We start from the raw sequence: 14,027 nt of genomic DNA on the forward strand, positions 1-14,027 counted from the left end.
AACATCTTTTAAGCTCTTGTTGTCACCAGGCATTGTTGGGGTAAAGAAACCCAATCTAATCCAACTAGCCTGTGGTTTTTCTCCTGCGGGACTTGTTTTACTTCATTGCTTCATACTGACTTATGTTCACATCATTTTGGCTTCCCAATGACAACAGCATAGTTTATCAAAGGTTACACAATGGATTCGCAATATATGATAGATGTTAAATTTGCATCGGAGATGAAGAATACTAATTTTGGTTTTTACCCATACACCAATGTGTGTTAGCACATAGAGTTGAAAGGGGTTCGATTAGGGGTTACTAATTATCATAAAAAACAAAATTTTACCTCAATTTATCTGCATTTGAATCACTGGGAAGCAAGAGTGTGACATGTAGTAGTCTGGTTCCAATCTGGTATCTATTGATGTGAGCCATGGCTCTGATTGCATCGGGGATACTAGGTACTCTTACAACGGCCTGGTAGCGTCCAGGTATTGCACCACCAAAGATAAGGTGAAGAACCTTATCAAAATTAGTTGATATAAAAAACAAAACAGAAATAGTAATTCTTAATATTAGTAAACAAATAATGATCTGCTATGCTGACCATCTTGATTAATAATGTTAGCCTAAGGTTTATTAGGTTAATTCAAGCTACCTGTTAAGGCTTATGACCATCCTCTAAGAAATGGAGTTATCAAAATGAGAAAAGTTTTCACTCCAAGTTTTCTTGAAATAGGCTTTGTATCCCTAAAAAGAATTGAATACAAAGTTTCCTTGCACCAAAATATTTAAAGGCACTGGACACCTTTGGTAATTGTCAAAGACCAGTCTTCTCACCTGGTGTATCTCAACATATGCATAAAATAACAAACCTGTGAACATTTGAACTCAATTGATCGTCAAAGTTGCGAGATAATAATGGAAGAAAAAACATCCTTGTCGGTCAAAGTTGTGTGTTTTCAGATGCTTGATTTCGGGACCTCAAAATTAAAAATCAAATTCAAAATTTTAGTGGAAAATTACTTCTCTTAAAAACTACATAACTTCAGAGCAAACAATTTCTCACAATGTGTTTTTACTATCAACAGCTCTCCAGTGCTTGTACCAAGTACATTTTTATGCTAACAATTATTTTTAAGTAATTACCAATAGTGTCCAGTGCCTTTACTGAAGTCTCATATATTGATGACCATTCTGTTGGTTTAAACCTGAAGTCTCATATATTTCTATCTATTTCTACTTGATTCAGGCTGGCCACTGATCACAGTGGTGGTCAGCTTTGCCTGACAGTAGTAAAGACATCATCTTTAGATTGCAGAAAATCATGGGTCTATATCACAACTCAGGTGATAAGACATTTGTTTCAATAACTTGAAAAGTACTTATTTAGACAGTGCTGCAATAGAAAAAAAAACTACAATCTGCTAGAAGTATTTTCTTGACTTAAATTTGATTGATATTGTGCCTTAGGTTAGACCGTTACCTTACAATGATCACTGAGTTTGGCTAGCTACCTTACAATGATCACTGAGTTTGGCTAGCAAGTCATGCTTCAGATCTTTTTGGTTAGACCGTTACCTTACAATGATCACTGAGTTTGGCTAGCAAGTCATGCTTCAGATCTTTTTGGTTAGACCGTTACCTTACAATGATCACTGAGTTTGGCTAGCTACCTTACAATGATCACTGAGTTTGGCTAGCAAGTCATGCTTGAGATCTTTTTGGTTAGACCGTTACCTTACAATGATCACTGAGTTTGGCTAGCTACCTTACAATGATCACTGAGTTTGGCTACCAAGTCATGCTTCAGATCTTTTTGGTTAGACCGTTACCTTACAATGATCACTGAGTTTGGCTAGCAAGTAATGCTTGAGATCTTTTTGGTTAGACCGTTACCTTACAATGATCACTGAGTTTGGCTAGCAAGTGATGCTTGAGATCTTTTCTTGACATCTTATTGTCCAAATTAGTGATCAATAACTCTGCTCCCTTCCTGACACCATTATCAACATCCTGGTTGGCCATGTATTGCCAATCACCTATAGGATTGGCAAGCATAGGTGATGGTGGTCGGTATACTCCTCTCAATGATGGAGACTGGCTAACTCGATCATGTTCCCCTTTGTTCCAAATTGTCTGTCCCGGTGGTGGGGTTGGAAGGCGCTGTACAGTTGGAACTGGTTTGAAAGGAAGTAATCCTGGTGTGATTTCGCTTTCAGCCTTTGACTGTTGTCCCTTGCTTAATGATGTGGTATGCTGGTTGAAAATCAGAGATGATGGCCAATTCCACTTTGGCATACCCCCTGGACTTGTTTGTCTTGAACAATTTGAATCCCCTATATCTCGGGCATCTATCAATTTATTCTTTGGCCAGATTTCAACAATTGTTTTGCTTTGTTCATCTGCATTTACAGTTTGAATGCCATGTATTTGATCGGGCTGTATGGGTTTAAATGCTGCTGCTATTCTGGTTGCTGAGGTTTTCTGAGCTAACTGATCTTCGTCACTCTCCAGATGATGAGAGTTTTCCTGAAACTGTTGCACGTGAAGATGACTCAAACTGCGGACGTTGGCCGACACTGACAATCTCACTATTGATAAAATATTACACGACAAGTTTTACTGAATCAAAATGATAACTGATAAATATGAGTACAATAAAGATTGGGATGAACCAAATTACAAACAATTAACTTGTTCAATGTTCCAGGTAGAGTTAATGATGTACATGTACTTAGGCCAAATATTAAAAAATACCAGGTGATCGTCCAAATTTTAAAAAAACATTCAAGATGATGACCACCAAGTATTTCAATTCAAACAGGCAACCAATTCTTCAGTTTTAAAATCACTGCTAACTCATTTTATATCTATTTGTTGCATAAGGAGCCGGGTAACACTAAAAAGATTTTCTCAAAGGTACAGAGAAATGCTGACCGGCTCGTGATCACATAAAACACAACACACACAATCACACAGGTACACAAACGCACGAACCAGCGACACAAGCAGACAGCGATTTCAATTTACAGGCCTGTAGTCTTTGTAACGATGCGTGTACGACAAACAATGCAAAAACCATTGAACGCTAGAGGGCTTTCCTGAATAATGCAAAATAACGCGATAGCAGACAAACTCAGCCAAGACGATCAACTGTTATTTTGTTTGTTAATTGGCCTTACAGTTTATACAGCTATATACTGCATGAAGCTCATTATAACTTCCACTAAAGACAACACAATGAGTCCAATACACACTCTAAATAACACACACAACTTGATAAGCTGGTGCATGTAGGATAAACATTCTTAGCAAAACAATAAACAACTCATACGAAATAAGTGTTGCTACCTTGTTCCTGTTGCCATGCATCCTCCACTTGCTCATCTTCACCTTCAATACTGGAGGTAGTCACCTCTTCCTGTCTAGCATCTACATGGCATGGTGAATTTTTGTTGACCCTGCTTGGTGATATGGTATGGAGGTTATGTGACTGGTTTTTGTTCTTGGGATATGCAACAGAGATTTTACTGCCAAATACATTCTCGCCCTCCAGTCTGATCTTTGCCCTGTGCAAAATAATAAAAACAACCATGTCATTGTTTATTTATTTTAAAATGTCCTGGCAGCATATCACTTAATGAGAGACTTTCCAACACTAGGTGGCAGCAGACTAACCGGGTGAATTTCCATTGTTTACGTAGTTCTGAACATGGGCATAATTCTGAAAACAATGGATTTACCTAGTATGTCTGCTGCCAACTATCGTCCCAGAAAGTCTCCTATTGACACAGACATTAAAACATTTCACAAAAAGACATTATGAAAAGCAAAAACAACTAGACATTAGGTGTTTGTGAACAAACACAAAGCTGTTCCGTGTTATTTTGCTTGGATTAAGTGCTAAAATGACCAAGGAGTCTGTAACTGAAAAAAAAATTGAAAATCGGTTGTGTAGTTCTTGAGATATGGTCCCACTTCCAGTTGACCCGGAAGAAGAGGTCAACTTGGGGTCACGGTTGTACAAAGTTTATTTTAAATGCCTGAGGAGTCTATAAGAGTAACAAGTTTGAAAATCGGTTGTGTACATGTAGTTCTGAAGATATGGTCCCACTTCCGGTCGAAACAGGAATAGAGGTCAAATTTGGGTCACGGTTGTTCTAATTTTATTTTTAATGTCTAAGTAGTCTATAACTGAAAAAGTTTGAAAATCGGTTGTGTAGTTCTTGACAAATGGTCCTACTTCCAGTTGACCCAGGAGAAGAGGTCAAAATGGGGTCACGGATTTTCCCCAACAAAATTTAATTCCTAAGGTGTCTATAACTGAAGAAACAAATTAAATCGAATGTGTAACTCTTGAGATATGGTTCCACTTGCGGTTGACCCGGAAGTAGAGGTCAAATCGGGGTCACGGTTACCCAATGCAAATCTATCCTCATGCCTAAGGAGTCTATTATTGAAAAAACTTTGAATTCGGCCGTTCACTTCTTGAGATATAGTGCTGCAAAGAAAAACTCATTAAAGCTTCTAATTACCATAAATTATTACATGATGACGTCACAGTTATAAAATTGTGTTTTTCGTACTAACAAATTTCATAAGGTACACGATGGTAAGTAACTTACCCCAATCCAATGCCTTTTACAAAAACCCTATTACATGTAGAACGTACATTCGTGTTAACGAAAACCCTGAACCATCGTAGGATTCCAATGTATGCCTATTGGTTGTGTACAAATCCAATGGAGTATGTCCAGACACGGTTAGAAAAAAAAATACAAGGATGCCAACATCAGGACAGCATCGTAGACTCCCCTCAAGTAAGTCCTCAATCCAAACAGGTCCACACTGCATTGCAAACACCCATAGAGAAAGTGTACAGCCACATGAAAACGTCTGCACCCAGTTTAGTGACTACATCCAGAAGTACTACGTTGTACCCATGATGCCAAGATTTTAATTTATTCGTTAATGATAGACGTCCTTTGATTGGTTTTAATGGACGGAAACCATTATTTTTAGAATCAGTATATTTTTAACACAAAATATCAAATTTAGGAAACAAACAGATAAATAATTTTGAAGTTATTAAGTTTTTGACCATTTAAATGTTCACATTTGAAGAGCCATTGTGTTTGTGCACAGACACAAAACGTGCAATACAGGACGTCATGGTGACGTGGTCCGGATTTTAAGGCCATGGAATAATTATACAGTACCCAAAAAGTACAAAATTGAAAAATAAATTGCGATCGGACGTATAGTTTGTGAGATATGGCAGTCTAAAGATTGGCTAATTAAATATTCATGTCGTTATAATTTAGTTAATTAATTATTTAATTTAAATAACAAATAAAAATCTTGACGATTTCAATAGCTGTTCCGACCACTACGTCGGAACAGCTAATAACAAATAAAAATCTTGACGATTTCAATAGCTGTTCCGACCACTACGTCGGAACAGCTAAAAATGGACAAAGAACAATTATACAGGGCGAGGCAAAAAGAAATTGACCAAGATTGGCGATGTTTTTAAAGACAAACAAATGTCACTAAAAGTTCAGTAGAGCATGTGTTAAACAAGCACTCTCACCTGCTTATTAGAAGAAAAAATAATGAAAGAAATGTAACATTCCTAAAAGAAGTTATGTCTATAAAGGTATTCATTTTGCAAGCTGTCCCAGGAATACTTGACAAAACAAATGCAAAGTAAGCAATTTAAATGTGTACTCAAACTAACAATACATACAACATACATTCTATAGACAGCTACAAACATGAATGCTTTCAGTAAAACAGGCAGAACTTCTCTTACAAGTTATCAATTTCTCTCATCCTTTTTATAGTAATAATAATCTAGGTATTTATATAGCGCCTTTAACACAGATCAAAGCGCTGTTTGCAGATAAGCAGGAAAGAATGCTTGTTTAAATAGACAATTTAACAACTATTAAAGGGTCTATGTAACTTCTGTAGGACAGAAAACACAATGTCCACAGATTTACACTTAACTTACAGTTTGAAGAAAATGATAGTAGAAAGCTTCCCTGAAAATATTACGTGCGGAGGTGCTGTAGTTTTGGGGAAATGAGTACAACAATGTCATGAAAATAATTTTCGTCTCATGAGAGGAAAATTATTTTAATCATTTACAAACGTATTTTCATGACATTTTTTTATACATCTCTCAAAAACTACAGCACCTCAGTAAGTAATATTTGAAGGGAAGCTTTCCACTATCATTATCTTCAAACCCTGCAAGTTTAATGTAAATCTATGGACATTTTGAAAAAGTACCCAAATCCTTTAAGAAAGGAAACATTGATATAAGCTTATTATCATCCAAGCAGTAAAAGCATCATTGACAAAATACATTATATGACTTACCTGCTAGCTTTTTCTGCATTAGGAAACTGTATGACAGCATTCTTATAAGACATATGAAGTACTTTACCACCACAGTTATCAGATAATTGCTTCAGACGATTGCGCAGCTGGCTGACATCCTTGCGAGATGGAAGGTTGTGCACAATCAGTGTATTACTTTCAGAGACCGTCTGTAAAAAAATAATATTAATACTATTTAATATTGAAGTCTTATATAGTGCACGTATCTACCAAACAAGGTAATCAAGAAAAACCTGTTCATTTCCCGCCAGAGAACAATAATTTGAGTTTCTCAATTAAATCTTCAATCACTCTTCCTGCATTCACAAGAAAATTTAAAGAACAACTTCTTGATGCTTATTCGTAGGTTTGAAGTATATTGTTAACTTACTCACCATCATATTATAGCCTCTGTCGTGTATTCTGTTTGTCTAGTCTGTCTTGTGTTTTTATTCTTCTGTATAGTATTTTATGTTGTTTGTCTGTCCATAGGTTAAGGCACAAAAGCCTCTGCTTCACCCTAACCTAATTGCTGTCCTACTTTAAAAGCTTCCTGATATATAACTATCTAAATCATTGTAAACTTTCATATCCTAAGATACTAAGTAAGATAGATAGATAGATATAAACGTTTATTCAATGTTGCAAATAGTGTATAATACAGAGTAATATGGACAAAATAAAAGTAAATATAAAATATATTAAAAGATGAAACAATTAACAAAAGGCAATACTGTAAACTACTCATAATTTGAATATAATTATACAACTTTGTAAAATGTGTAAGTGGACATGTAGGGCAGCAATGAAATAAATGTGTGCAAATACAAATACAAATACAAATACAAATACAAATACAAATACAAATACAAATACAAATACAAATACAAATACAAATACAAATACAAATACAAATACAAATACAAATACAAATACAAATACAAATACAAATACAAATACAAATACAAATACAAATACAAATACAAATACAAATACAAATACAAATACAAATACAAATACAAATACAAATACAAATACAAATACAAATACAAATACAAATACAAATACAAATACAAATACAAATACAAATACAAATCAAGGCGCTGAGTATATACAAACTTTCAGAAAGATAGGTTATTGCAGTGATGAATTCTGAGACCCAATTATGTAGCACCATATAAGGGTTTACAGGGTGTTACGGCGCATACAGCAGCCACAGCCAGGAACACCGGGGCGAACCCCTTCTCTTTTCGATAAGTGCTCTGGGTGGGTTCTTTTACATGCGTTACACAACACATGGGACCAACAGCTTTACGTTCCATGCGAAGGACGAAGCAATGGTCAAGTGTACAGAATAAATTATATGTACTTGACTTTGTTCATTATTACATTATTATATACAGTAATTATGTGCATTGATTTTTCAATTGAACCTGACCAAAGTGACTTGACTTGCCTAATAGTGCATGTCATGTAATTTATAATACAAATAAGTTGTTTACCTTAGCGGGTGATCTAAATGGTAACTCATGGACAATGTCTTGATATGCAATAGTCTGGTTGGCACATGCCTTCAGGGCTTCAGATGCTTCATCTCGATGAACTAAAATCACCCGTAGATTGTTGCGATGACGAAGATCAGATAAATCACGTGCAAAGTTGATGTCACCTGCAGTAAAATAACAATTACAATAAGACTTAACATCAGCTTTTAATTTTACAATGCAAAATCTATTATGAAAAGTCATCACCAAATACATGTACTTTTATCATGTACGTAACTATTAAGGGAATCAATGTGTGATGAAGAGGTTTTCAACTAGTGGTTTAATCCCAACAAGGCCTGGGTCTTAATAAGGGAATCAATGTGTGATGAAGAGGTTTTCAACTAGTGGTTTAATCCCAACGAGGCCTGGGTCTTAATAATTTTACCGAGACAAAGTCAAGGTAAATTATAAAGAACTGGGCCTCGGCGGGTTTAAACCACTAGTTGAAAACCGATTTAACACACTTTGATTCCAATTCATAAATACCTCAAAAACATCATCACTTTTTGGTCAAAAAGTAAAATAAATGCAAAAATTATAATTGTTAAATGATTTCTTTCAACACAAAGCCCCTCCAGCTATGAAATGGTAAAGCCCTCCGCCGCCCTTGGGTAAACAACTCCTTACAATGGAATGCTGTGCGCGTCGTGCAAATCGCGTGATGTTGCACAACTGTTTCAGCCGTTGCTCTCGACCAATAGGAATGAAGACTGTCTTAAAAGAACAGGTGCAAGGTCGCGTGTCACGCCAATGAATTAACACTTTTTACCGGTCATAAACAAAGGTTTATACACACCCACGTGACGCGCTCTTCACCAATAGGAATAGCGAAACTGTCCGAGGTATTTATGAATATACTTTTAATGATTTAAAAATCGTCGAGTCATTCCTCGGGAATCTCAAATGCGATGTGACACACCCAAATTTCTACTCCCGTTAAATTAACACAAAATAACTCCCGCAATAAAATCTCGAACATAAAAGAACTATTGGTCCGATGACTTCTTGGCCAATCAGAACTTTTATTGCGAACCGTTACAAAACTTTAACAGAATGTAAATAAATGCCAAGTCATGATTGCGGTGCTATGGCCATAACTATTTAGAATCTTGTTACTGCTATAACAATTATATACAATATATAGAATATACAATTACAAACTGAGGAAACTTAGGTAATTCTTTAAAAACTCATGTCACTCCATGACAGCGATAGCTGTTCTTTGTGCCCTAAAACGCGTGCATGAGCTAAGCCTCCATGTAGCGGGTCGCTGTGAACAAGACCATAAATGCGCGCAAACCTGTTTCATCAAAAAGATTATACATTTTCAGCGAGTCCACAGAACCGACCGGTCTCTCCGCAGAGTCACTGGATTTTTAATGTTTATTAACATGTTAATGAGCCATTATGGCCGTGGACCTGCCCAGTTGCCAAGGGTCCTTTTGTTATCAAAGTCTGCGGAATTCCGCAGAATGGCGTGGAATGATACGACCTAGAGGTTTTGACAAGGCGCCTAAATTGAACAATTTATGTTGGGTATCTTAAGAGTACATGTATAATGGGCTATTGGTGGATTTATCCCTCAACAGCCAAGAATATCCTGTAATAAACAAAAAGAGTTTTGCTTAGGAGGGATTCAGCTAAATGAATAAAGATGCCCTTGCACCGACCGGAAAAACAACCTCACTTCAAACTTCAGAATCCGGTTCTTATTGACAGCTTAGAAAGTGGAAAAAAGATCTAAACTTGCGTTCAGAACAAACTAATAACAAAAAAGTAGACTTCCTTTGATTACATACCTGATATAAGTACAACTGTAGCTGGTGGGTTATGAGTATCAGCAAAGCGACGAAGACTTTGCTTCAGTTTATCATCAGCTGCATTTTTAGCTGTTGCATTGATGTGTGCAACGGTTACCTGTGTACACAAAGAATAAGTAATACACTTTATCCTAGAACATGTAGTATGGCAACAATCGGCTTGGTGACAATCATTTTATCAGCTGATGTTCAAGTAGGATGAGGACATTAACATGCGTAGATATTCTACTTAACATAACATGAACGTGGGGAAATTTGTGTCAAGTTTTCAGGCCTTACAACATTTTAAATAACATTGGACTTGATGGCCAAAATTGTATGTGTGTCATATAGTTACTTAGGCACAATTCATAGAGAACGTTACTCTTAACAATTCTTGTAACTTTCCATGTTTTGCTCCTGGCCTTTCTTATGTTTACATGGAATTAACCTGGTATGGTTTATTGTAAAAAATACCTCTTGTCCATTTTTTGGCCCATTTAGTAACACAAATATGCCATGTGCTCGTATCCCTCCTAAAAAGAGGTGTTGTTTACATACATTTATATAAAGTCATTTTGGTTTTGATAAAATGTTAATAATTGTTGGTCATTTTAAATTAATTGTTTATTTTTGTTAATATTTTCGCTAGTAACACACTCTATCTGGAACATGTACTGTATAGCAAGATATATTTGGTTTGTGGTAACACCATGTGTGTATCTACTTGCCAGGTAGCGTTTGTTCTTAGAGAACTGTCTTTCTTTATTCTACTACCGGGGAGTAGATTATCGGATGTTCGAGAGACTTCTCATTTCTGAAAAGAACTGTTCTGCTTTTTAACTACTACCCGAGCGGATGGTATAGAAAATTGGCTGGGATTACTACTTTGGATCGTAACAACTGCACTACCGCGGAGTCAGTTCTTGAATTGGTCTCACTGTTTCGACTAGCTTGACTAGAGCAAGCAAGTTAAAAAGCAGGACAGTTCTTTTCAGAACTATGATGTCTCCTGAACATCCGATAAATCTACTCTGTGGTTCTCTAAGAACAAACTCTACCTGGCAAGTAGATACACACATGGTGTTACCGCAAACCAAATATATATTGATACCTCACCATGCAATGCCTCAAATCCTATATAAGATTATATTACAAATGTTACGTTGGTGATAAAACATTGAGAATAATGATTTGATTTGTTACCACATTGATCAACTGAAATAAAAACACTAATTACCTGAGCATCATTGAGTTCCTGTATAACGGTAGCACTCTCTTTATTAATGTCACAAACACAGAGAAACTCTGCTTCTCTGTGACCAGTAAACAATTTATCTCTGATACTCTGAACAACGGCCAGTGCTGATTTTCCACGGGGAACAGCACAATTTTCAATATCCCAAAATACCCCAATTGGTGGCAGGCTATCAGTGCTGGCTTGTTTTTCTTCCACTGAAAGTAAAATGAAGGCAACATTTGTATAAATAGAGTGTGTACAAACAGTATAAGACACATGTATGTCAATTGGTTCACGATTGGCCATGCTCGCGGCCACTTTTCCGTCTATGTGTGAATGGGGTATAGGGCCTAAGGCTTGTTCATTACCATTAAACAACTCCAATCAAAGACTGAAACTTAAAACACAAACTTTAACATTTCCATTGAGCACGGATGGACGGACAGACGGACGCAGGACGGAAATTGGTATTATAGGCTCGTACTTGCTTCGTAGTTAACAGTGATAGTAAACCCCCCCCCCCCCCCGCGATATTACATCAGCTACATGTACTAAATATGCTAAAATGCTTTAAAGTCGTGCATTCGTACACACTTAACTTAACCTCAATGTAACGTACGTGCCTCATGACCTTATCATACACAATCATGACAATGAAAGTAATTAAAATCATAAGGGAGAAAAACACACAAAAAAATTGCTGCTTTTCGATGATATTTTCCCAAAACATGTCTAAGAAAGGATAGCATTAATGCATTTAGAATGCAAATGAATACTTTGAAAAGAGAAAAAGTATTTTGGGGATACGGTATATCGAAAGTGAATACTGTTTTCAAACACTTGGTGCAACCCATTCCTGCCTACATATATCCAATGTTACCATGGTAACACAATAGGGGTATGATCAATAATTTAAAGTGTTCTCTCTTGTGATTTGAGATTGAAAACACCGCAAAGTATTTCACAAGAGAATTCTGCTCTTTTTTCAACCACCTATACAATTTTTCAGGGGTATGTTTGTTAGTAAGGCAGTAAGTACTCATTGGCGGACATGGGTTCAGAGAAAATAAAGTGAAAGAATAAATGAGTGATTCCAACTTTGCCACTGCGTAAATTGAAAGAACTTTATACAAAAATTATCTTACTTGTACCTCTCCTCTTTTCTGGACTGATGTTGCACAAAGGACTCATTGTCGACATCAAAGTGTCTTCTAGATGTCGAGATGAAGTTGCTGGGCTTTTATAAACTACACCATGATCCAGTGCCTCCTGCCTGTATGGGCTACCATGACAAACGTGTAGGCTTCCAGAGTTGAGATTCAATGGGCTGTGATGTAGTTGACTCTGATGCAAGATCATTGCAGCCTGTTCCAAAGAACACTGTGGATTGACATTGAAGCTGCGCATGGGAGAAGTTTGCTGTACACACGTGGGACAATGGTTTGTTGGTAGACAAGCTGTGTGTTGTGGACTGTTAATTGTACATGTCTGGCCACTGTGTGGCAAACTGTGTTTGAAATGATTCATGCAAGGGCTACTATTACTCGCTGGAATACAACCATGACCTTTCTTTCTTGGTGGAGTAATGTCTGAATGATGACTACAAGGAGTGGCTGCAATGTCTGGCTTATGTTGTAACATGGCCAGAAAAGACTGTGCATCAGGGGTGATAGGTACCTGATGTTTCTGGCAAGGCATAGTTTGGAAATCTTCAGGTGGTTGAAGGAGGTAGGAAGGCGTCTGCAGTGTGCCTTGTTGAATAATATTCATGAGTTCACAGGTCATATCTTGCTTACCAGGAGGCGTATGTGTACAACTGTGAGAGGACTGTGCTAGATGCAATGGGCTGCTGTGTGTAGGGCATAAGTGGCCAGTAGAAGTAGCTCGAAATGCCTGATGACAAGAATCTCCTTGGGCATTTGTTGCATGCATGTTACATCCAAACTGCTTACTTTCAGATTGATTTGTTTGCTGTTGTAACCATTGCAAAACATAAGCATTGTGTGTGATGCTTGGCCCTAAGCCACACAATCCAGAGTTGGATGGATAACATGGATCATGTATTAGCTTGGGCTGAGATTCCTGACCTATGTTACACGCCAAATATGGGCTGCCTTTGCCTGCTTCTACATTCAATTGTTTTAGCTGAATATCTGGTTGAACATGTTCACCTAGAGAACATAAGGCTTCTAAATCACTACTGGAGCTGAGATGTTCTGGTGAGATTTGACCTTCTTTCACTTTTCTGATGAAACGCTGAGTAGCACGATCTTGGGACTTTCCCTTCTTGTTTTTTCTCTTTCCTTGAGGAATGATTTCTTTTTTCTCCATGTGATCTTCATTTAGCATGTTTGATGCATTGGTGTGCTGTTTGACATTATCACTTTCAAATGATTGTCTATGCTTATCACTCAACACATCTTTCTGTCCATTTGTTTTGAAGCCACTTCTTTGAGGATCAGGATGTAGACTGGGTCTCTTTGACTGGAGTTGCAATGAATGTATCCCAGAGAATTTCTTGATTGTCTTATCTTCCATTTCATATGGCTCGCACCAGTACTCCAGGTCTTCATGTTTGGAATCCTCCATGCTCCTTTGTTCAGCTATAAAAAATAATGGATGAAGAAACCTTGTTAAAGTAATGTATGTACCTAATTCTGAATTAGACTTTTATTTAAGCCATGGCTTCACAGGGAAATAGAATGCATACTTCTATACATTTTAATTTCTTCTCTCGATTCCTCATGAAAATCATACAAACTTAGTGGGTGCATTTGTTTAGCTTCCCTGGGTCGACCCGGTCTGCCCCGGTACGTTCGAATAGCTTTGACAGGGCTCACCCGGGTTAGCCCCCAGTGCCCTGCTTACCTGAGGTACATGCCATCACCACGAGAGGGTGAGTGTGATTGTTTGATTAGCTCTTGTCGGGGGCTCAATGCGGGGTCGACCCAGGGAAGCTAAACAAACGCACCCAGTATTTTATTGTGATACTACACTAATTTATCAAAACCAAGGCTTTTGGATTCTAAGCATTACTGGCTATCGAATGTTAAAACAGGGTAAAC

The 14,027-nt window shown here is 37.1% G+C and overlaps 1 protein-coding gene across 5 annotated transcripts in view; it reads right to left on the reverse strand.

Annotated features, from left to right (window-relative positions):
- Positions 1-14,027, reverse strand: part of LOC117292184 (meiosis regulator and mRNA stability factor 1-like) — a 42,376-nt gene that overhangs the window by 20,069 nt on the left and 8,280 nt on the right. For 3 of the 5 annotated variants that reach the window (XM_033774129.1, XM_033774132.1, XM_033774133.1), the window contains exons 2-9: positions 12,108-13,565; positions 10,963-11,177; positions 9,723-9,840; positions 7,879-8,045; positions 6,377-6,546; positions 3,341-3,558; positions 1,886-2,580; positions 333-508 (exon numbers count right to left, since the gene is read on the reverse strand). In XM_033774129.1, coding sequence (XP_033630020.1) covers positions 333-508; positions 1,886-2,580; positions 3,341-3,558; positions 6,377-6,546; positions 7,879-8,045; positions 9,723-9,840; positions 10,963-11,177; positions 12,108-13,565 — 3,217 coding nt within the window. The remainder of the gene's footprint in view (positions 1-332; positions 509-1,885; positions 2,581-3,340; positions 3,559-6,376; positions 6,547-7,878; positions 8,046-9,722; positions 9,841-10,962; positions 11,178-12,107; positions 13,566-14,027) is intronic. The other 2 variants (XM_033774130.1, XM_033774131.1) reach the window with 2 other exon arrangements.

The sequence above is a fragment of the Asterias rubens genome, chromosome 7, assembly GCF_902459465.1.
Source record: "Asterias rubens chromosome 7, eAstRub1.3, whole genome shotgun sequence".
Classification (NCBI taxonomy): domain Eukaryota; kingdom Metazoa; phylum Echinodermata; class Asteroidea; order Forcipulatida; family Asteriidae; genus Asterias; species Asterias rubens.